A 24,713-nucleotide genomic window follows, 5' to 3' on the forward strand; every position below is an offset into this window, starting at 1 on the left:
GTCTTTACTGCACTTAATGGAACATGTCTTGAGATAGGGATGCCTGCAATCTAGATCAGGGCTTGGAAGAAGATGATAAATTACTAGCTGAAAATGCAATTCTTTCCAGTTGACCTGGCTCCTCTAGTTTGAATAGATAATTTACCTTCTCCGTGGAAACGGGAGCAAATGTTGGCATTGTATCAGTGGTGGGTTGCTACCGGTTCGCCCCAGATTGGGCAAACTGGTAGCAGGGGCAGCAGGAGGCGCAGAAGCGTCACAGGCACATGTGAGCACACGCTCACCCATAAATGAACCGGTAGTGACAGGTTTTGAAACCCACCCCTGCATTATATGGTTGTTCTTTAGAGTATTACCAAGCCAAACAATTGTTTACCCAAAAATAAACAATATGGAATTTTAGACCAAAGTTAATAGCTTGCCCTAAGATGGCAAATATTGGGTAAATAAGGGCACTAGGGAATTAGTAAGGAACCTATAAAATCTAATGTTCCCCAAACTGAGGATACATTTTTCCAAAGCTAGACATAACATCTTACTCTCTCATTGCTGCAAGGCAAATATTTCAAATCTCGTTAACCAAACATATCTGCCTACATAATAACAAGGAGATCAAATCCATATCATAAATATTGTTATGTTGTAATTCTAGATAGATATTCGGTCTGCTTACATTCTGTCCCTAATATGTAAATTTACATGAAGGGCAGACAATTTTTATGTGAACCATCTTTTAAAACATTCTAAATACCTTATCTCTTATGCAGTATCCAAATTCTGTGTTACCAAAATGAAACTAAGGCATAAGTGTAATCATAAGTATAATCACTTCTGTTTTATTCATCACTTTAAATTTGCTACAAGTTAGCTATCTAGCTTTAGGTGACATGTATTTTTAGTTTATAGATTGTAATATTTTACTTCCACGGTATGTAAGTATGTTATGGTACTATAACATACATTGTAGTAGCATATGTTACATTTTCATTACCGAGATCCTTGTTATGCTAGTATTTTATTTTACCTACTTGATTATATTTTTGTACAGTTTCAAATATTGCTGGTCATTGACCAAATAAACACATTTCATTTCATTTCATCTGAAATTTTATGTTGTCCACATATCAAAAAATGGCTAGTGGTAAGACTAAAAAATCTGGATAAATCTAGATAACCATTAGAATCAGCAAGGAATTGGATTTCTTCACTGTTGTCTAGTAGTTACTCAGATTTTGCAGTATAGAATTAATAGTCTAATATCTGCTCTTGCTTGTGAGATGTAAGCAGTGCTATTCAAAATCTGTTTGCATTTTTATCCCCCACCCCCAGATGACAGAATAGAGCTACCATATCCAGCCTACACATTTTAAACCATGGCACACTGAAAATACTTAACCTGGTTGTCAACTGGATTTTCATAGCCAAATTGTGGTAGTTTCTTCCATTCTTTTTCCTTATTCTCAAAAATCTATTTAAGATTATCTTTGCATTACTCTTTGTGCTGTTTTTGAGCTTGCCTAACTGGCAGAAGTGATGGAGGAACCTGTTGTTGGCATTGCTGTTTCTTATTATTGGTACATGTTTTTTAATCATTCTGAAGCTTCCTAAAATATCTATATTCAGCAATCTGGAAAAGGCCCATTATAGTGTTGTTGTGGGTTGTTTGTTTTTGTTTTAATAAAAGCATGGACAGATAGGAATGCTGCAAATCATTGAGAAAACGATAATACAATGAAAGGCGGGACATTCACGTATGCACAGGTGCATATCATGGCCTCCTTGTAATGATTTGAAGGTTATTATAGTTTAAGAAACTAGACTACAATAGGAAGACTAAGTTTCAGTCACTAAAATCACCAAGTAAATTGCCATTGTAAATATCAAAACTAGTATAATCAAAGAGAAACCAAAGCTATCAAAATAATGGCTGCAACCATATAACTGGGGTCCCATTCTTTTAAATGTGCATCACACCCTGAACACTTAGAAATGAAGGAAATGGTTTCAGTAACATGGTCAACTTTTTCTAACTCTCCTAGATCCTTCCCCCCTGCTCTAACCAAATATACCTACATACACAGTGCTATACAGCTATTACTACACAGCTATTATTGTTGGATAACAAAATAAAAGAGTTGGAAGGGACCGTACATGGTATATTTTTCTGCAAGGTGTTGGAGAAGACTGTAAGGTATGTGAAGAAGACTGTTTCATCTTACTGCAAGTGTTCTTTTAAACTGCATGTTCCCAAACTTAAAAAAAAAATTCACTGGTCAGAACAATTGTAGGGAAACTGGATATGAGGTTAAATGCATTTTTAAAAATGCAAATAGCACAACAGAGAGATGGTGATTATAATGTTTTGGTTTGCTATCAGACAGGATTTAACCCTTTCCCTTCCTGCTGAAATACTGAGGAAAAAATTCTCTGGCTTGATTAGAAATCACTGATTGCCCCATAAGGATGTTATTAGCCTTTGATGAAAACTTAATGTTAAATGTCCTCAAGTCTCTTCATCATCTTTGTGGCCTTCCTTTGAACCTTCCCTGTCAATATCTTCAACTCAGAATCATACCCAGTACTGCAAGCGTAGTCTTACCTCGGAAGAATAGAGATAATTGATAATGTTCTGTATCTTTGATACAAAGCTTCTTCTGATGCAGCTAGGATCAAGAGCTCAGAAGGAAACTAGAATCTTGGCCTTATTTATTAATTATTATTAAATTTGTTTGCCATCCATTGAAGCGACTTGAGGAGGCTACAGCATTAAAAACCATAAAAGATAAATATTTCTAAAAACAATAAAAATAAAATTACAATCAAAAATAAGATTGAAGTTAAAAGATGAGAGAAGGACCAGGGTGGTGACTGTGGAGGTGGGATTTTCTCTTACTCCATCAACCACAACTTCCAGTGTGATATTCTCCTGTTTGGGCCCCAAGCCAACTGGCAGAATCAAGTCTTCAGGCCATTATGGAAGGTCAGAAGGGTGGGAGCCAATCTCCCATCAGGGATAAGAAGTTCCAAAAGGCCCAAGCCAGGGCATAGAAGGCTTTTCTTCTATGCCAGCTGAACTTCATTGACTGATAGGGCTGCCTCCTCTGCCAGCATGGTGAGGTAGACTAGGCCCATTGTGGTGAGACGCAGGGGACCCATTCCATGCACGGTTTAAAGGTAATAACCAACACCTTGAATTGCATCTGGAAATAAACTGGCAGACAGTGCAGCTCATGGAGCAATGGAATAACATGAGCCACTCCAGGAAGCCTAAGAACTGCCCACCTATTGCATTCTGTGCCAGTTGTAATTTCTGAATACTCTTTAAGTGTAGCCACATATAAAGCATATTGCAGTAGTTCAAACATGAGATGGCCAGGGCTTGAGCGACTGGGTGCAGGGACTGCAGATTCAGGAAAGGCTTGCTTTAATATAAAGTTTTAACTTGCTTGATAAACTCTGGACTTTGTAAGAAATTCCAGTGTCACATATGCCTCAAACAGTAGTGTTAGTAATTGTTGGCCATCAGTAACTATCTGAAAATATATCTGTTGACATCTCTGTTCTGTCTCTGAGAGGTTTTTGAAGCTTCATCAGTATTACATATACATGGTAGCTTGGTACAGTAGATAATAAATACTATAAATAACCATGAAATAATTAACCTCAATAGGCTTTTTAAAAGCAGAAAGTTTTGAAATGCAAGTACACTCAGTTGAGACATCAAGCTTGTTCAGATTTCAGTAACACTTTAAACAGTCAGAATCGTTCATGACAATGTTACAAGCCAGAATATGCAATCCCACTCTGAAGTCTAAGACTTTTAAGGCACATATGGATTTACTTCATTCAGAGTTTCCTGAATGAACATAGCACTTGCAAGCTTTTGCAAATACTTCCAGCATAGCTCAATCACTGACATGTGTAGCAAAACTAGACCTTAATAAAGTCACAGATGATAGAAATTAAACTACCTGTCCCTGAAGTGTATGTGGAGTTATTTAAAGAGATTGGATGGCTTAAATAAAAATTAATTTGCATTTATTCTTTGTGGAAGCTACTGGATTTTTACCTACAGCATGCAAAAGGTTTTCTGTTTTTCCCTATGGAAATAAAAAGGCTATGTATATATATATATATACGTATATATACATTCTGAAAGTAACTCCCCTCCCCTCAGAAATACAGCAGTGAGGTATTAGAATGGCTTGGATAAAGGTCCAAATTGATATTTTTAATATTAGTCTTTTCCAGATATCTCTTTCTGCAATGCCCATTGTTCTTAATCAACACTAGACGGCCTCTTCTCAGAGACGTTTCCTTATAAAATCAAATATTTTAAACAACAGAAGTTTAAAATATGGTCTTCATTACAAAAGGTGGGATACATTCAGATGGGATCTGAATAAAAAGGTGGGATGTATTTGCCCTGAAAACAGCCCATGTTGATACAGACATCAGCACAGGAAATGTTTTATCACATCTTGTATTATTTCATAAACTGTTTATAATAATTTTAGATCATAAAATGTTTTATAAAGTTTGTCAAATTTGAATTTGAAGGTCCTGGATTTTGAACACATTCTATAACTTGAGTCCATTTGAGATACTTAGGTTCAAAAGTTGTTGTTTTACAATGCTCTGCTGCACCCAGTTAAAGGTTATGGGAATGAAAGTTTTAGTAATAGATAGATTATACAGAGAGAAAGGGAGGGGGAGGGGGAGGGGAAGGAGGGTAGGGAGGGAAGGAGGGATATTCTTCATGCTGGCTGTGGAATTATGGTTCCCAAATAAGAAAAATGAGAGGACACCAAAACCATTGTCTGAGTCTGAAAGGTTGCTGATACTTTTCAAAACAGTTCAGAAGATCCTGGGATTAGGAAGATTCTTACAAACCAAGGAGTATGATTTACAGCAATATTAACTTCACTGTCCTGCCAGAATCCCTTACTTAGAATGCAAAACTTTTTAATTGCCTTGGAGAGATTTAAAACTTCCTTCACTTATTTAGAGACACTAATCTTTGTCCCACAGTATCTGCCTACTGTTGGACTATCTGTCTGATAGAAGATGAATATTCCATGTTTTTTGTTGTAGCAAAATCATATCATGAAAGAACAGCAAAAAGAGGAACAATTATAATTTCTAGCCTAACAGATATTTTTTGCAGTGTATCAGATTATTAGAGTTGGGGTAATCATGGTATCAGAAGGCTGATATGCAAAGTATGTGCACCTTATTTATTTATTTCATGTATTTATATGCCGCCCTTCTCCAGAAGGACTCAGGGCGGCGAACACAAGTTAAAAACGTGTACAACAAAATCCTATTTTAATCCAAATTAATTAATAAATAATAAAACCCAGAATCAGAGTCAGCCTATTTGTTTTGAACAACCAAGTCTTCAGGTCCCGACGGAAGGAGCGGAGATCAGGAGCCGTCCGGAGCTCGGTAGGTAACTCATTCCAAGAGGGTGGAGGGCACCCAAAGAGAACACCCTACCCCTGGGCGCTGCCAGACGACATTGGCTCACCGTCGGAACCCTGAGGAGAGCAGCCCTATGTGAGCGAACAGGATGGTGGGAGGCAGGCAGGAGAAGGTCCTGCAAATATCCCGGACCTAAGTCATGTAGGACCTTATAGGTGAGAACTAGCACCTTGAAGCCAGAGAACCACTGGTAACCAGTGCAGCTCACACAGGAGAAGTGTTATATGGTAGTAACGAGGGGTTCCCGTACCACCCCTTGCGGCTGCATTCTGGATCAGCTGGAGTCTCCGGGTGCATCTCAGGGGCAGGCCCATGTAGAGGAAATTGCAGTAATCCAAGCGGGAAGTAACCAGGGCATGAGTGACAGTGCGACAGTCATCTCGGTCCAAGAAAGGGCACAACTGGTGCAACAGGCGAACCTGTGTGAAGGCCCCCCTGGTCACGGCCGTCAGGTGGTCTTCTAGGGACAGCCGAGCATCCAGGAGGACACCCAAGTTGCGAGCCCTATCAACAAGCAAGTTTTTCCCCACCCAAAAGTGATGGGTTCTCTGAAACCCGAGATGCCAGCATCCACAGCCACTCAAACTTGGAGGGATTGAGTCTGAGTCTGTTTCTACCCATCCAGGCTCGCACCACCTCCAGGCAATGGGACATCACGGAAAAGGCATCTCTGGGGTGGTCTGGGGTGGAGATATATAATTGGGTATCATCAGTATATTGATGATATCTCACCCCGAAGCCACTAATGATCTCACCCAGCGGCTTCATATAGATGTTAAAGAGTATTTAAGATACCTATGATTGGAAGATTAAAGGCAACTAGTATGAGATACTTACTCTTCTTGCATTTTTATTTTCAAGACTAAAGTTGTTTTGGCAAAAGTTTCCTCTTTAAATTTCATATAGAAAGATAAATCAGATGCATTGGAGAGGAAATATTCTGGACAATGGGGATTTTTTGACATTACATTTTGATTATTGAACAAGGTAATCAATTTTTTTGCTCATTAAGGAATTCTGGCATCCCTGCCTTTAGCAATCACAATTAATCCTGTTTTCACAGTCCTGCCTCCCCACAATGTTGCAGACCTCCTAATCCCTGTTTTATCTGCCTGCTCAAAAATGAAATATATAATGAACAGAAATAGTAAATAATCTTTTTTCCATAGCAATTCATGGAGGAAAACAATTATTCACCATGAATGGTAACCTATTCCTCTAGTAACAATTGTATTGTGAACCCTAACCCTTTCATGACATGTGGGAACTGAAGAAGCTTCTTGGTTGAGAAGTGAAATGTTTTCAAGTAAAAAAACCCAAGAAAATCAAGTTGCCTTTTGAAAAACACCTCTAGGACAACCATGACTTGGATGATTGAGAATATCTCTTAGAGACATGTGAAGAACTATCCAAACAATGAACTGGAGAACCATCCTGGTTGTGAAGTTCTTTCAGACTGAGGAGTGGTTATTGGACCCATTTGTGTAAGCAAAGCTATAAAAGCTAGTGAAAAATTTGCAATAAAATAAAAATGGCAAAAATTATAAAAGGAAGCATATAAAAATAAAAAGTTATTATTGTTATCTCCTTTTCTTCAGAAAAAGCAAAGTCTTCTTAAGAGGTGTTGAAAACGTGACAGCTATTGCTGACATCCATTATGTTCATAGATATCCTACTTAGTTAATGTTAATTACATGTAATTAAACTATACAAAGTAGTTTTGGTTTTCTGGCTCCTGGGGCATCACCTGTAAGGTATTCATTTTTTTTTCAAATGAATTTAATTCTGCCTTTCAGTAATACACTCTTCAGAGTTATATATAGGTATCCCAATATCATCTTTGTTTGTGCCAAGGAATAACCAAACCAACCAAAGGAAACAAAATTAATACTAATTTAACACTTCTATATAACATACCTGGATTCCTACAAGGTGTTACATTCACTTTTCCCCAGCACAGCCTCATTCAATTTTAAAGACCTGACACTGTGCAGTGACCTTTCTGTTCCCGCTTGTTTTTCTTCTTTTATTTTTTTTAACAAACTTTGAATTGGACAGCTCTCTTATTTTATAAGATAAATGTGGAATTCTCTTTTGTCTGCAGCACGATCCCTCGGGTACCAGGACCAAAACCCAAACTTAGCTCTGACACAGCTGGAGAGCCCATTCCTCAACTAAACAAATGCCTTAAGCCCTTTTATGCTTTTTACAGCATGTCAAAATTCATATTGGCTGCCAATATTGATGTGATTCGTGTTGCCTCCTCTGAGCCATAAAAGAGGTAGACGGTTATCAATTTTTTGAGGTGTATCCAAGGAATTTGAGAGCAGATTCACTTCCAAGTTATAAATGATTCCAAAGTCACAGACCTCTCAACATAGAACCTGATATTACATAAAACAATGTCCAATATTTGTTTAAACAAAACAACAATCTACTCAAAAGAATTTTGCTATACATGTAAGACTTATCTCATATGTATTTTGCTGTAACCATTGGATTTTTATACCATTATTTAGATAGTTTTGATAATGTTATTCAGAATTGATTTTTGATGCAGTTTTGTTTCCTTCCTTTATATCTCTTCTCAGAGCTCATATAATTCATGTGGCTTTTAGTTTATTTCCTTGTTTGCAAAGTACATTACGTAGGAACTAGTCTCTGAATGGTCACACATATGGTTATATTACTAATGCTCATCTTTAGTTATGTTCAATCATTAAATGTATACTTATATCCATATGTGTGTGTGTGTGTGTGTTATATTCAATCATTATACACACACACACACACACACACACACACACACACACACACAAAACTAGAAAACAGAAGCAAAAGCTACTTACAGCAAGACCCCCACAGGGTAGCAACGAAAAAGGTTTGTGAGGTGCACTGCCTATATTAAAAATAAGAAATAAAAATAAACATGAAAATATATCTTTTTTTCCAAAATGTACTACTACAGTACAGTACAGTACTACAATATTTTTAGTAATTAATCAAATAGTAACAACATTTCTTAAAAATTAATCAAAGAAATTAAATTAAGCTCAGATAATTTTTTGGGGACTGGTTAAGCTATGTACAAAGCTTCCAGAACAGATGTCACTGACCTTTTCCTCTCCAGATATATTGGACTATAATTCCACCAAGATCCATATTTCCTAGAAATAATGGCGTTGTAGTCCAATACAAGCAGATGACATGATTTTATACACTGTAGTTATTTTGACCTCCCTTTGCCTTTTTTTCCAGAATCCTCAAAGATGTAGCTCCACCCCCGAATACAGTAGGTATTCAAGCATTTGGATCATTTCGGTTACAAACCAAGTACTACAAACCACTCTTCTACATTTTTTCTGATATTTTCTATCTTTTTCCAAACATGGCAATTAAAACTGTGCATATATGTCAGATGTATCCATTGATTCATTACAATGTGAGAAGTTTTATTTCCAGTCCTTTTTCTAATGATTCCTGGCATTGAATTTGCCCTTTTCACAGCTACTACACACCAAATCAGCATTTTTATTGGCCATTATTACTCAAAGCCCTTTTTCCTGGTTTGACTAGGTACAGCTCTTATGTAAAGTTGGGAAGTACCTTGGTGATCATCAAACCAAAAGCAAACCAAAGGCTTTGTACTCAACTGCAACCATATAACAGCTTCCTGTAGATCAGGGCTGTCAAATTTGTGGCCAGCGGGCCGGATGCATCATGTGCTGGGTGAAGGGGGAAAAAGTTGTGATATGTCATGTGATGCTGCCGTGATAATGCAAGCTTAACACACCTTCTGTAGATTATAGATAGTTCTTAACCATGACACATGAACCAAGTGTGTTTTTCTATCCCCAGGTTATTCCTGGAATGGATAAAGCAGACATTTCAGGACTGTATGTATCTTAAGCCTCATAGTTTTGCACAAATCATCCCTTCAGTAAAGAAAAAAAATAGTATATTCTAATAATTCCAGGAATCCATCAGTGCTAATTTAAATCAAACTCTCTAAATGTAGCAAGAGTTGGGATCGGGAGATAATATGATTTATATGTGAATAATAAATTATGTTTAATAATATTTATATTCCTAATGTCATTTCATTAATACCCTTTCCATATAGTCGTGGAATCTCCATCTATATCGCTAATCTACTCTCTGAGATATACTTTTGATTGTTTTACCCATATAATCTCATTAAGGATGATCCTTTCTTTAAAATAGTGGGTAAATCAATTTTGGGAATAAACCAAGTTTTTCATGTCATTATTTTTGTGTCAACTCAGTTTTGAGGAAACTGTTTTCAACCCTTCTTCAGAATTTTCAAATCAATAGTCATGATAGTTTATTGAAATGAAGCATATATTAATAACTTTATTTGGCTTATTATTGCTACTTCTGAATTTCCATGGCAGAAGATAAAAAGGATCTGTGGCTAACCTTTTACTACAAGAACTAGATGAATTTATATTAATTATTTATATGATCCCTGAAATCATGATCTTCTCACTCTATCTGGATAAACCAATGCAGAGTTCTTTTAAATAATGCAAAATACTTCTTATGATCTTCAATTGAGATTAGTACAGGTACAAAAACAAAATGCTTCATGCATATTGAACAGCTCACAGAATGTTGAGTAAGAGTTAATTGCAGTGATGTTGTTACTAGAGATGCAACTTCCATGCAGAACATGGAACATGAATATATTACATATGCAGTGAAAGTGTTCTGTTGCTGCCACAATCAGTTATTGCTCTGATTAATCAATATGAGTTACACATCTATACATTACTGACCAAATCCATAGTATACTAAACCCATTTGCTTTATATGGTTTGTGTACTTTTTAGAGTTTGGGTTTGATAGGATAGAAGAATATTTTTGTAAAACAAAGTCAGTATTTCTAGAGTTTTCTGCTTAGCCTTTCAGTTATGCCTATTCAATTTTTAAATATTATTATAATTATTAATTTGAGTGTGCTTTATATTAATACTGTTGGATGCATGATATTTTTCTTATGATAATTCATTTGGGAGAATGAAATAACTTAATGAGTTAGCGAAGGTCATTGTTGTAGTGGCCAGAAACTGGACAACATTTAGAAGCAAATTTACACTACATCATTTGTATTTCCCAATTTAAAGTGCAGAAAATTATGCTACTGATTTTTAGCAATTATGGTAAAAGTCCAGACCATTTTAGGTACTAGAGACTAAATGGCAAACTTTGTAAGTTTAAGATGTGTGGACTTCAGCTCCCAGCATTTCCCAGTAATATGTTAAAGTTGCCAAATTTGAAAAACACTGCTATATTCAATATCTGAGCCTTGGTTTCCACATCCTGGAATCACTACAAGGAGGGGGGCTGAAAGGTGATGGGTTTACAAATATGTTTTGATTATACCAATCAAAAAGAAAAATATTTAGAAAAGTTGCAAAACAAATAGTACATGGAAATCCCAGTTATTTTACCTTAGTTCAAGAAAACCCAATCTTGCGTAAACTCTGATTATCTAGTTATTTCTGTGGTTGGCTTTAGAAAATGCAGTATTTAAAAGCTCAGCCATTCTGATGATACTTCTGCATACTAGTGTTTGTATCTGACAGTGTCCTTGCCTGCAAGCTAATAGAAACCAGAAGAGTTTGGAGGTTTTCTAGTGGTTTTCATTACCAAAACTTCAGATAGTTATTCAGGTAAGAGTAAAAAGTTAAGAAAGCCTTAGAGTTACGATATAATCACACATATTGTGCAGATTCTGAGTACAGTATGTCAATTTTATTTAGCATGAAGCCTGAGCTAATAGGATGAGAGGGGTTGATACATAATTCTAGCATGTATGCATTAGGGATAATGCTGATTTTTAGAATAGTATAGTAGCAAAAGGAGCAACAGAAAAAGAATGGGAACTAAGAACTGAGCACATGTTCTGAATTGCCCTTATTAAAAGAATGATCTATATTGTCAATTGTTAAAAGAATGATCTGTATTGTCAAACTTTGATGATTTACAATGTGACACATAGTATACTAATACATAGTAATGAATGCATAAATAATGAAAATGGTAAATTTTTCAGGGTAGTGAAAACTGAAGTTTCTTCCATCCCTTAGTAACTTTGTTACCTTTGCTCAGGAAAAGGGGAAAAAACCTGTCAAATCTATTGTTTAATTAAACTGAACCAACTTTAGAAGGATATTGGTCTTGTATTCTGTTGTCGCATTATTGAATTTTGTTTTTAACGGCTGGTTGGAATATGAAATTGTTGATTTTTTGTTTCATCTTTTCTTTTGTTATAAAGCTTCCCCCTCTTTTTTCTGGTTACAATATAAGGTTAGGACTACCAGTCCATTGCGCAAAATAATAATTTGGAATTACGACACTGTTCTACTGTAGCATTAAGTGGAAGTTTTAACTGCTAGTGAAAGATAAAGTCCAGTATATGTTTTACAAAACCTGTCTTAAAACATAGACACATAAACATGCCACTCACAATTGCACATACAAACACATCAAATCTGGCCTCTTTGTCAAGTACAATTGTGATTGTCTAGGAAACATCATCTACAGCAAGCATATGCCTCCTGATTCAAATTCCTGCAGCATCCAAGAAAGCAAATCCCTCAAATCCATTGCAATGTTGTGTCAAACCCAAACAGAGGTGATTCTGTCCCTATGGAAAAATTGGATGATTTCCTATTAGGAAGAGAGCATAAAATAGTTGGCCTTTTTTTTTTTTTTTTAATGAAAGAGCTACACTTACATGAGCAAGCTTGTGCCCTCATTAGATCCATTCCTGGTTTTCATTGCTCACAAGACAAATTCTCACTTGTTATTGTTGTTTTTTTCATATTGTGCTAAGATTCAGTCTATAAATATGAACTCTAGATGATTTTTTCTCCTACATAAAAATCAATCTATTTTGGATTTGCCTGTCCAGACATTTTTCTCTTTATTCTTTAGACTGGCATCTATTTATGGCCAGAGTTTTCTTTTTGAAATATATTATTGTATATTCACCAAAATTACAATAATTTTTCCTCTTAATGCTTTATACTTAATGTTCTCTAAATACAGCATGTGATTGTGGGGGGAGGAGGAGGAGGAGGAGAAGGAAGAAGAATAGCTTTCCTTCCCATTTATAATTTTAAAAGGCCATAGTAAATGGATTGTGAGAGCCAGTTTGTCTTAGTAGTTAAAGCACCAGGCTAGAAAACAGGAGACTGAGTTTCATGCCTTAGGCCTCAGGTTTAGGTGACAAGCTAATCAGTCAATCCTGTTGCAACCAATGGATCAACACTTGGGCGATCTGAAAAAAACAGACCCTGTACTTGCAAAAAGAGGCAAGGAAGAAATATAAAATGGATTCCCATATAATTTTATAAATGTAACTTAACCTTAGCAAGAATTTTTACAGAGATTCAATCTTTTCCCTCCTCCAATAACAAAGACTAAATCAAAATCTCAATATTTTAAAGAGAATGTGTGCTATAAACAACCACAGCTTTTGGCAGTGTTTCTGGGGGAGCAACAAATTGATTATGATTTTATTACACATTATGTGCACATATTACATCACCCATCACTGCAGGACCCAGTAAGACACCAGAAGATGTGGTACTTTCTGCTCTATCTGCCTTCTTGTACCTTTGTTGGCCCCACAATCTCAAGAATTGAATAAGATTATAAATATATGCTTCAGGCAAAGCTGCAAAATATACTCAAATTCAGCAATTTCGCCTGAAAGGTCAATAAAATGCTTTAAATACATTAAAATAAACACAAATAAACACTCCATTATTTGCCAATTGTTTGTATACCTCAGTAGATTAATCTATCTTCAAGTCATGGCAGTTTCTGCAGGATCACATTATAATGAAAAATGTTCCAGTTCAATACACCCTATATCTTTATCCTACCATGTTAAGGTCTTTGAAAAAATGTTTTCCATTTTCCCCATAAAGATAGTCCATGCAATATTGGACAAAAATCTAGGACCTGCCCTACAAAATATACTGTGGAATGGCCTGATTCCAGCAAAGCCACATAGGAAAGAGAAGAAAGACAGGAATTGACCCTTTCTTCAAAGCATATTTATCAGGCACTGAATGCCACTGAATTTATTGAAGCACCCTTCTCAAAAGGGATGTGTATTCATTATCACAACTGTTACCATCTGAATGATTCAGCAAGACTTTTCCAAATGCTGATCCCTACATAGGTGAAGGCATCATCTGAACCCTGCTTCAGCCAGAGAAAGATGTTGATTCATATAAATTTATATTTGAAAAGTGTCAGTACAACACAGCAGGGACTCAAGATCCATTGCTGTGTATAGTGGAACCCAGATGGTACTTATGACTTTAAAATATCTGTCTTACCCCTTGAAGTTCTTCTGCCTTCTAGGACTGTTCAAGTAAAAGAGGCTGAAAACTATCCCTTAAGGATATGGATCCTGTGTCCATTCCTTTTCTGACTTACTCACCAAAGTATAATTGTTTATACCCCAAAGGTTAAAAACCAGATGATCATAAAAGCAGAATGAGATCTCTATGGCTGATTTTGAGCCAGTGCCTTTCCCTAATCTATAGTGGCTCTCTCTGCAACATTCTCTTTCCACAATGAATTGCATCTGGAAAAAGTGTTTTGTTTTGGGTTGGGGGGGGCGGGTGTTACATCGCTTGCCAAGTATTTTAAACTGACACCAGCTATGACTAATGACGAGGCTGGAATGTGCTGTTCTCAGTAGAATAGAGCCCTTTACAGACCTAGGATTTTCCTGGGGTCCAGCTTCTGTCTGTTCAGGGGACTGGTGCCATAGAGCAGTGAATGATGTTCGGAGTGAACCAGCTGTATTTCTTCCAAACTGGCTTTTCGACCTCGAATCCGCTGAAAGAGAGCAGCAGAGCTCTATAATATTCCACTGATAATATACAGGGGAGGGGAAAGAAAGGAAATCCAAAATAACATTGAATAGGATTAATCATGGGCAGTAATAATTGCATCATATAGGAATGTGACACTGATATTTAATATGATACAAGAAAGCAAAAACATGAATTTTTTTCTTTCTCTCTTAAACAAATGGACTGATGTCATGTTAAAATAACATAACACTTTGTATGACAGAAATAAAGCCCCTATGGTTTTTTTTTCTTTTTTCCCTCCTCCATTTAACCCTTTATGAAGGCTACAGTAAATGTGACATAATCCATGCAGTAAATGATTTCACAGGGGTGAGAGGAGGGTGATCCAGAACAAGACAGCAAGAAAGGAAAAAAAGACAAAAGCCTTCCAACCTTTGCCACTGAACAACCTATGGATCTGACGTGTGTGTGTGTGTGTGTGTGTGTGTGTGTGTGTGTGTGTGTGATTGTCAGCCCAACATCAGTACTTTTTAAAATTCTATTTGGGTTTAATAGAATCTTTGTTTTGCAAAAAGACTATATTTTATAATATAGCACAGAGTACAAAATTCCAAAACTTGACTTTTGATTTCTCTTTTTGTGAATTAGTCAGGTAGAATTTAATTTAGCAGACACAAATTTCCATACAATTATTTGCTAGTAGGATACTTCTGAATTTCTTTCAAATTCTCTGGAAAATCTTTTGAGCTGATTGTGTTATGAAATGGTAGAGAATTATTTTGTATTACATTTTTGTTTTCATTACATTATAGCTACCTTGGATCCTAAAATTTCTTATTCTGGAAGAGCCCAAAAGAAGTTTTCCTTAGGAGTTACCTGTAATTAAATAATATGAAACCATGGAAACTGCTGATCACTGAAAAGATGATGATACAAGGGAAGGCATGACACAACCCTTGGCTTCTCTATAATTAAGGTAAGCAAAAGAACCCTGGATCCCATTCATGAGAATCCCACCACAACTTCTTCTTTGCTTTAGGGGAAAAAAGAATCAAAAGTGATTTATTTTCCATCAGATTGAAGCACAGTAAAAAGAAAAGGAAAAAAAGAACAGAGAAGAAATTTTTTGGCAAGCATGAAACAAAACAAAACAATCCTCACTGGTCATGAATCACAAAGAAATGAGAATAGAGTTAAGTGCCAAGATAGTCATTCAAGAATGGATATGAGGAAAAATAGCAACTAAGTGAGAAAGTAAGTTGCCCAAAAGGTGGATGGGGAGACATTTAACCACAGTGGTTTTAAAGAAGAAATGAACAGCATTGTTCAAAACATGATGTTAGAACCATTACATGGATGATTGGCTCAAAGTATGAACCCAAAATGCCTTTGGAGTCATTGAGACTTTGCAGAAGACTTTGAGATGCATCCTTACTCTCAACAGCATTCCTACACTTTACCATCTTCAGAGAGTTTGTTGATAAATAAGTGGCAGACCAGAATAAATGGTACTGAGCAAGAAAATACTGCTCTTTTCTGCATCTACTACTGAAAAAAAAATATATTTGTTGAAAAAAAAATATTTGTTTTAATCCCAGTTTTTCTGATTAAATATAGTTTTTCTCTGCTTTAATTTCATGTCTGATTTTTTAAAAGAATGTAAGTATTTTTTATTCTGATCACAGCAGTAAATATCTATTGCCTTGTCCTGATATTAACACTATCTCATGCAAATTTTCTAAAGAGGAGCATTCTCCAAGGATACATGACTCTTTCATAGTGCTACTTTGCTTAAAATAAAGAACCTTCACAAAGATTTGTACAGCAGGAGTGTAATTGTGTTTGTGTTTAGGGCTACATTGTGCCATTGAGTGGCATGTCAAAGGCCACATTCCCAAAAGTGAGCGGTGCCTGGTCAAAGAAATTAATAAGACCAGGACAAAAACTGAACTGTGTTTAATTTAATTAATTAAACAGAGCTAAAATGATTTATCCTTTTGAATTTTTGAATTCTTCTATTCCATTAAAAAAAAAAATATGCAAAGAGGATTGGGGATACTGTTATTCAGCTGTTTGTTAAATTTTAAGGCTTTCCAGCTCAAGAATAACTGAGTGACTTAGTATTAAAAACAGAAAAACAAAAAAGAGAAAAACTGAAGTGACACCAACATTCATTTAACATCACCACCCAGCCCCTGCCACACATACAGTTGACAGAACTCCAGATTTACTTATCATGAAAAATAGCTAACTTTTTAAAGATTTACATAATATCACCAGGATTTGCATATACCTTGGAAGAAGGAATAACCTTCCAGAAGAAAGGAACTGCTACAGAGAAGGCATATTTCCTGAGGGCCACTAGAAGCAACTGTTTGATTTAAGAGACCTAAAGCACATTGACTCATTTATTTTTACCAGATGCAGCATAAACCATGGGTGATAGTACATCCCTCAAATAACTGGCACTAAGCCTTTAGAGTACATAACTGGCACACTGAATTGCATCCAGAACAAATTTGGGGTTTGGAGGTACAATTTTAATCCTATGTTTTATTGTCTTCTAGTATTACAATGCTCACTTTCAAAAGGCTGATAAACATCAATGGAATTCATATGATGGAATTCATATCAAACTAATATAGACTAACAAAAGAGTTAATTACACAGGATTCTGATCTTCAATTTCTTCAAAATTCCTAATCCTGCAACTGAATTTACAGCCAAGAAACACTGAGACATAGTTGCATAAAATCAACAACATTCTGTTACTTTGGACAATATATTTAATAACTTTATCCAGGGATTATTTTTTATAAAAACACCTTGTTATTTATATATCAGGTGATTGATAACATTATTTCATTTGCCTAAAACATATTTACATTTTCTTGAGGGAAGGGAAAAGGGATGTGGTGTTATATAAATGTTTTTTCTGGAATGTGTTGTAGATGACTGCATAGCATATAAATGAAGAAACCCCAGGTGGTTAGGATTGTGGAAGACCCTTTTCCTTTCCATTGTGAGTTGCACATTTCACAGAAAAGCTAATTAAAAAGTTTAAGAGGGCAGTTATTAATCATATAGCAGAGTATCTATTAATGCAGAAGTTCAGAATACCATAAATTTCACTGTATCTCTCCTATAAAAAAGACAGAAGATAAGGAAAGGGCCAAATGGATATGGGGTTACAAACAAGCAAAGCAGAAAGCATTTAATTTATTCTTTTTCTCTCCTATTTAACTCTTACATTAAAATGTTTTTTTGCCCCACTTTCATTATATATGTATATATGTATGTATGTATGTATGTATGTATGTATGTACAATATGTATGCATGCATGCATGTATGTATGTATGTATGTACAGTATGTATGTATGTATGTATGTATGTATGTATGTATGTATGTATAAAATCAGTATATTAATATTCTCAACAGATTTATGTTTCATATTTATTTTGAGCTACAAACATTTTTTAGCTGTTATACCCCTAGGTACTATAGAGATTTCATTCTTCCTTTACTTCTTTTTGTATCTGTCAAGCAATTCTCTTTCATAAATGAAACTGTTGGCTGTTGACACATTAATATTAATAGAAACACTTCTACTAACATCTAAGTCCAGAACAAGTTGTGGCTTTAACAGTGGCCCTCAGTCACTTACTCTGGACTCTGGCAAATGAATAAAAATATAAAGAGGCCTTACCAAACAAGTCTCTATCAATAGAATAATTTTAACTTTTACAAATAAAAATAACTTCTAGAAATTTAACTGTAAGGAGTTCAATATTCTACATATTGGCTTACTTATTCAGGATCTATCCCACTATTACATTGCAGCCAGTAAAATTTCCTATGGGAATAATTGTGAATGATCATTATAATAGTAGAATGATTAAGTTAAAACAGCATCAAAGTATTTTTGATCTGCAAAAATTGTACTATGATGAAAGCAACATTCTTAAGATCATTTAACAAGCCAATTTAGTATAGTTGTTAAGAAATCAGCCTGGAGACCACGAGTTCTAATCATACATGAAGCCAGCTGGGGGACCTAGGGCAGTCACTCTTTCTCAATTTAGGAAGAAGACAATGGCAAACCACCTGACAATCTTGCCAAGACAACTTATGCAGGCAGCTGCAGGATCAACACTGACTTCAAGGAGCATATACACACAAGATGCTTTAAAATTCATATATTCTTTAATTAATTCTAAGTGAGAAGACAATAATCATGTTAGCATCTGCCTAAACAATTATTTCATCCATTATAGAAATATTGTGTCCAACATAGCTACTGTATGTTGAAACTAAACAGTACTGCCTTGCTTGGAATAAATTACAAACAGAACATAAAATTAATCTATTTAAAATGTACAATTTTTAGTAATCTGGTTTTTTTTTAAAAAAAAGATAAAACTAAAAATCATGTATATCACAATGGCCTGTTTGCATAACATATTTAATTGGGGCACAAATTTTATGTGTGTATGTATGCTTGTATGTATGCATATATTAGGGGATCATGTTATATGAGCTAATTGTTTATATGCCACAAATACTCCTTTGTATTGACCCACAGAGTTGCTCATTTTAAGGCTTAATACAGTCCTTTGGATGCTAACACATTCATAGGGTTTGAAGTGCTTGGATTTCACTTTGGGATTATTTAAATTTAGGTACCACATTTGAAATCTCAGAATTTCTTGTAGAGTCAAAAAGCCTTGAATTTTAATTTAGTTGTGACTGAAGAAGAAAATCATTGAATGCGCTCCAAGTAATCTTATTAACTATATATAGTTACTTTAATAAAATTCAAAACTTAAAAAAGTGAAATTTAGATTTTCCACATGCTGTGTCCAGTTTTTTGTCCTACACCACCTATTTCCTTGATGAGGTCTCCAGAAAACCATTTAGATTTCCCATCAATCTGTTTATGAAAGATAACTTGAACTATCAATATTCCTCTTTGTGAGAGTACAGTTTTATTTGAACCTACATGTAAAAAGGAGACAGGATTTTGATTGTCCAAAATCAAATCAAACAGCTTGACATCTTGAGGGATTTTTGGTGGGGCATTTATATCTATGTGATCATTAAAAATAATAAACTTTCAGAACTCTTTATGAGTATATATTGCATATTTTAGGTTCTATAGCATAACTTATCCTGATGTGAAAGAAATATTCCTGAGGTCATCCAGCTGGTACTTACATAAGGAACAGAAATCATATTAAAACCACCATATTTAATATAGTTGTGTAGCCATTACCTCACACTTGTTTAACAGCCCACATTCTTGCAACCTTGACCAAATGCTTTGTATTCTTCCAGCATGCTCAGGGTGGTTGGCATAATTGCCGCACAAACACTGGTGCTTCAACATTAGTGTGTCATATGCAACACCTACAAAATAAACATAATAGGACCAACTTACCAATAATTTTACTCTGGAAAGTACAACTAGGATGCTCATTGAAGGAGAATTGGATGTGTGGTTGGGATGATCAGAAGATGCCAAACCTCACAAAGGCTGTTTGTAGAGATGGGATTGTCTTTTTATGGATAAGTGTACTTTTCCCCTCTTACAATGTATATTCTACATTTATATTGTAGTGCTGATATTTAGGTTCATACAGTATATAGGCAAAGAAAATGAATGAAATGACAGGTAGCTTTATTTAGGAATTGGGGTCAGCAATGAGTTATGTGAAATGGCATTAAGTGAAACCACAACTGAATTTATAATCTGACTTTCCTTTGTTTTACAGATCTGTGAAATTCGTAAATGTGAGGACCAGTCACAAAGTTATTTTTTCATCACTGCCATAACTCTGAATGGTCACTAAATGAAGTAGTAACTAAACAGAATAACTTAATCCTTGGCACAACAAAATAAATCATACCCCAAGGGCTTGTAATAACTGGGAAATATAAGTTTCACCTGGCAAAAGTAGAAATGCTTTGTTAATTATACTATTTTGGCTGGACTAATGAGCTTTTTTTCAGTGCCAGCTTCTCCTTTTTCACTGAGCAATTTAAATATTTGGAGCCACAGCAGGTGGCAGTACTTTGACTGATCTTGAAAAAAATCTAAACATGGTCAGATCCCATTAGTCCTTGAATGGAGACCTAGAAATTCCAGAGCTGGAGACTTAACTGGCAAATAGCAATAACACGGCAAACTGTTTCTTTGTTGTTGCAAAGAAAATTGCATGTCCATCAGAATCAAACTTTTCTTGAGGTAGTCTTTACATATTTCCAAATATTTCATTTTCAACAATAATCCAATGCTGGCTTCAATTCTTTTGGGGTGGGGGGGTTGTCTGTAAACAATGCCCTTTGATTGTTTCTCTTTTATGACAGAGTATCCACCTGGGCTTTCTTGAAGTACCAAGGCTTGAACCACCATTTATTTATCCTGATGTCTCAGAGGAACATTAACTTGGCACCATTCATGGACCTGTAGTAAATGTACATGGTAGCTGCAAGGCACCTGGTCCTCATTAGAAGTGCAGGAATCTGGTGAGGTACTTTGCCAAATCTTTGGATTATGGTAACTGTCCAAAGTTAGCACTAGGTACCATGTTTTAATCTAAGTCTTGGGCCACTTTTAAAAGTCACTTCCCCTCTTTTCTTTAACTATGCTAATGGATTTATTAATTTCCTCAGACTTAAAACAAATTATCAAAACATTATATTTGCTCATGTTACTCTGAGTGCAACTTCAACTGAGCCCAAGAGAAGTTTCATGGGTCTTATTCCAAAATGAAGTTTACATAGGCTTGCAACTTTTGAATGAGTGCATTAATAATTCAAAATTCAAGATCTGTCAGAAACATTCCATGCAAACTTTTAAATAGTAAAATGTTCTCACATTCCAAACTGTATGTCTGTTGAAGAGCATTCCTTAGTCTAAAATGAAATCTGAATGTCCTTTTTTCATACACTTCAAACATCTAAATTGATTTAGGATGTGCAAATAATTCACTTTTGCAGCTGTGGGTCACACAGCACGTGTGCTACCATACCACAACACAGCAACAGAGCTTCCTACTAAAAATAGAATGTAGGATTCTCTAACACAATCCAGCCAATACTACACACACACCCCCAGGAAAAAAAAAAAAGAAGAAGTGAGGGAAGAGACAACTGTTTTCAATTGCTTGCTGCTATGGAATGTTAGTGGAAGATAATGATTCTGGTTGGAATGTTGTCTCTTTTCAAGCCAATGACAAAATTCCCCTCTGAAATCAGAAAGGCCAAGATTGTAACTGGCTTGTTCTGGAAAAAAAATCAATCAGATTGTTGTGATGCATTGTTGTGATGCAAATTGTAAGTGTGACTCTATATAGGGCAGAGTAAAAATTAGTCTCTAGGTTGAATGACACATTTATTTTAATATATATTTTCATTATCCTTAAGAATTATAGTTGGTGGCAATTTTTATTTATATTTATTTATAATATAGATCCATTGTACAGCTGAATAATATCACATTTCTTCCTTCTCCTGGATTTTCAATTGTCATTTAAAGAAATGAAGAAAAGCATCATGGGCAGAAAATTGTCATGTTATACTCTGTAACATTGCCCTAACTCTAATATTATGCATCCTATTATAATTAAACAAATAAAATGGTTGTGTAAATCATGCAATATACAACGCAAATATTTCAATTTAAATAAGTCCAATTTAAACTTATGATTCAATTTAATTTGCATTTCTACTTCATTTCAGAAATTTTGTCAAATTCTGTCTTTCCAATATATCTGAATAAACCATTTTTGCATGTGCACATTAAAGAATCTTCCAAAACAATTTAGTAGTTCTGGATACAATCTAGTGGTTCAATCAGCTTATTCGTTTATTTTGGAAATGAGGTTCTATGACTCTGACCTGAATTTGAATTTCTACACTACAGCTAATATTTATTGACTGTTTTAAGGCCATTGGACTGTTTATATTTCCTGATATAAAGCTGAAGAAAACTATAATCCTCAAAGAAAAATTCAATACTTGCAACCAAAAGACTCCATTCTGTGCTCAGCAAATAGAGTACCTTTATATGCAATGCAACACACATGTCAATCATTCTTTGCTGAAAGGAAACATAAAATTTCAGGAACTGATCACATAATTTTGAATGTGTTTACTATATTGGAAAATAATATTTTTGGCATACATTGTGACATTCCTAAAGGCAGACCTCAAAAATATATATTGTAATCATGTTCATATCAACATGGTGATGGTCTCAACAGGGGGAGGGATGGGAAAAAAGACAAAATACAACATGGGCTAGACAGAAATAAAAGTACAAAAGGCTGGGGGATATCCAAAATGCACCTGTTTCTTGGCTGTCCGAGTTTCTCAACAGCATTAATTTATGAATGTGTGAATATTACCCATTATCAACTGCACTAATACGTAGGACTGAGAGTAAAAAATAATGAGTAAAAAAGGCATTCTTGGTATTTAAATCAGTTGATCCTACATGAACTATACATTTATTCTGTCTATTATGGGAATCTTTAGGGACTTACCCGTCATGGAGGTTTGTTGAATAGACTGATCCATGGTTGGGTGAGGTAATACACAAGTTGTCAGGGAAGTCTGTGTCCTGGCGTTAGGCTGGTGCTCATCTACATGCATCGTGCCAATTGTAGGCGTCTGAGCCTGGTACACTTGCAGTTGCTGTAAATGCTCCAGGGCCTGTTGTTTTGAAGAGAGAAAAATGGTAAAAAATATGACAAGAGATCACAATGAATACTAGATGAAATGGATCAAGAAATTAAATTTATTAGTTCAGTGTTCAAGTACACAAACCTGAAGTCCAATTTTAAAACCTACTCCATAAAACTATGCAACAAAAATGCTCACACCTGCACACACCAGCTACTGAACATCTCTTGTAACCTCTGGGATAGGTTTTGAATCCCTATGCGATTAAAAAAAATATCCAAAAGAAATAAGATGCTAAGACAGATGGTAGAGTTTTGAATAGAAAAGTATCTGAAAACCAGAGAATCCATACATCTTTAAGAAAGCCATTAAAGTAGACAAAAACTAAGAAATGTGAAGTATTTGATCTGTTAAACAGAATAAAAGCAAATCTTGACATCAATTCAGCTATATAGCATATCTATATGGGTGTTATGTTTGTGTACATTTTTGAGAGGAGGCAACAGAATTTCATTTTTAATGTATGCCAGAGTGCCCACAAAAATCAACGAAACCCTTGGATCAAACTCACTACAAAATGTGTTCTATATTCTAACATGCAATGCAATTCTTTTCAGTTGTAGGGAAGGAAGGAAGGAAGGAAGGAAGGAAGGAAGGAAGGAAGGAAGGAAGGAAGGAAGGAAGGAAGGGAGAAAGGGGGGTTCTAAATGGATAAACTCCTTTCCTTCTGTGTGGATACAATTTCTGTATTATCTATAATTATTTCTTGCAGATATTCCGAGGAAGCTGCCAACTGGTTCAAAGGTAGATTTTACACTTCTGGCTCCCTGAACCAAGCTTTAATTCTAATAATAACTAACTGATTAACTAAATAACTGGATGAATCAACTGTTCTGTGTTAAAAGGTTTTACAAGAAAAAATAGTTTCCTAAAAAAAAAAGAAGGAAAAAAAAACCAAGATTAATTGAGTAAAATGGTCTGCTAATTGTTGTGACTATGTCATTAATAAAATATGGGAATTCTACATAAGCAGACGTTTTGGCATTACTTCAGACAACTTCCATACAATCAGAGTTTTTAAACAATAGACAGATGAAAATGGAACATATTTAGATCTAGGAGAGACATGTGATTAAAAGCACATGGTACAAACTATTCCTCAATACAGCCAGTCAGATCTGTCTGGAAGAAAGTATGGCTTTCCATCCATACTAATCAGGCAAGTGTATAGGAAGTCATCCTTCAAACACTTATATCCATTTTTATAGCAAAAGACCAATAACTTCTGCCTACCATATCTTACAATCCTTGAATCATATTAATGGAACATACATTTGAAAACAGGACAAACTCATGGATAACAGAATCGTATTAAACAGTAGAATAGAACTAATAGAGAATGTCCAGCCCTATAGCCTTTAGATTCTGTAGATTTAATTGATAGATATATTAGAAATATATTATGTAGATTTAATTCTAATGTTTTGGAAATATATTCATTTTAATATAGATGTAGTAGGCAGAAGTTATGGTAGGCAGAAAGATATGGTAGGCAGCAGTTATTCACTTTTTCCCATTTTATCACACAGTATGTCCTGGCTGTCACTCTCATTGGCCTTTTGCTATAAAAATGGAAATGTTTGAAAGATAATTGGAAACAATTACTAATTAAATT

General features: G+C 35.2%; 1 protein-coding gene across 1 annotated transcript in view; it reads right to left on the minus strand.

The window, feature by feature from the left end:
• LOC117655026 (histone deacetylase 9) overlaps positions 1 to 23,008 on the minus strand; it is a 166,933-nt gene extending 143,925 nt beyond the window's left edge. Inside the window, exons 1-4 of the mRNA XM_087893687.1 lie at positions 22,900 to 23,008; positions 19,626 to 19,759; positions 14,253 to 14,394; positions 8,334 to 8,383 (exon numbers count right to left, since the gene is read on the minus strand). Of these exons, the coding sequence (XP_087749813.1) occupies positions 8,334 to 8,383; positions 14,253 to 14,394; positions 19,626 to 19,759; positions 22,900 to 23,008 (435 nt within the window). The remainder of the gene's footprint in view (positions 1 to 8,333; positions 8,384 to 14,252; positions 14,395 to 19,625; positions 19,760 to 22,899) is intronic.
• Positions 23,009 to 24,713: the final 1,705 nt, after the last annotated feature.

Source organism: Pantherophis guttatus, chromosome 4 (assembly GCF_059756535.1).
Source record: "Pantherophis guttatus breed Tessera chromosome 4, ASM5975653v1, whole genome shotgun sequence".
NCBI lineage: Eukaryota > Metazoa > Chordata > Lepidosauria > Squamata > Colubridae > Pantherophis > Pantherophis guttatus.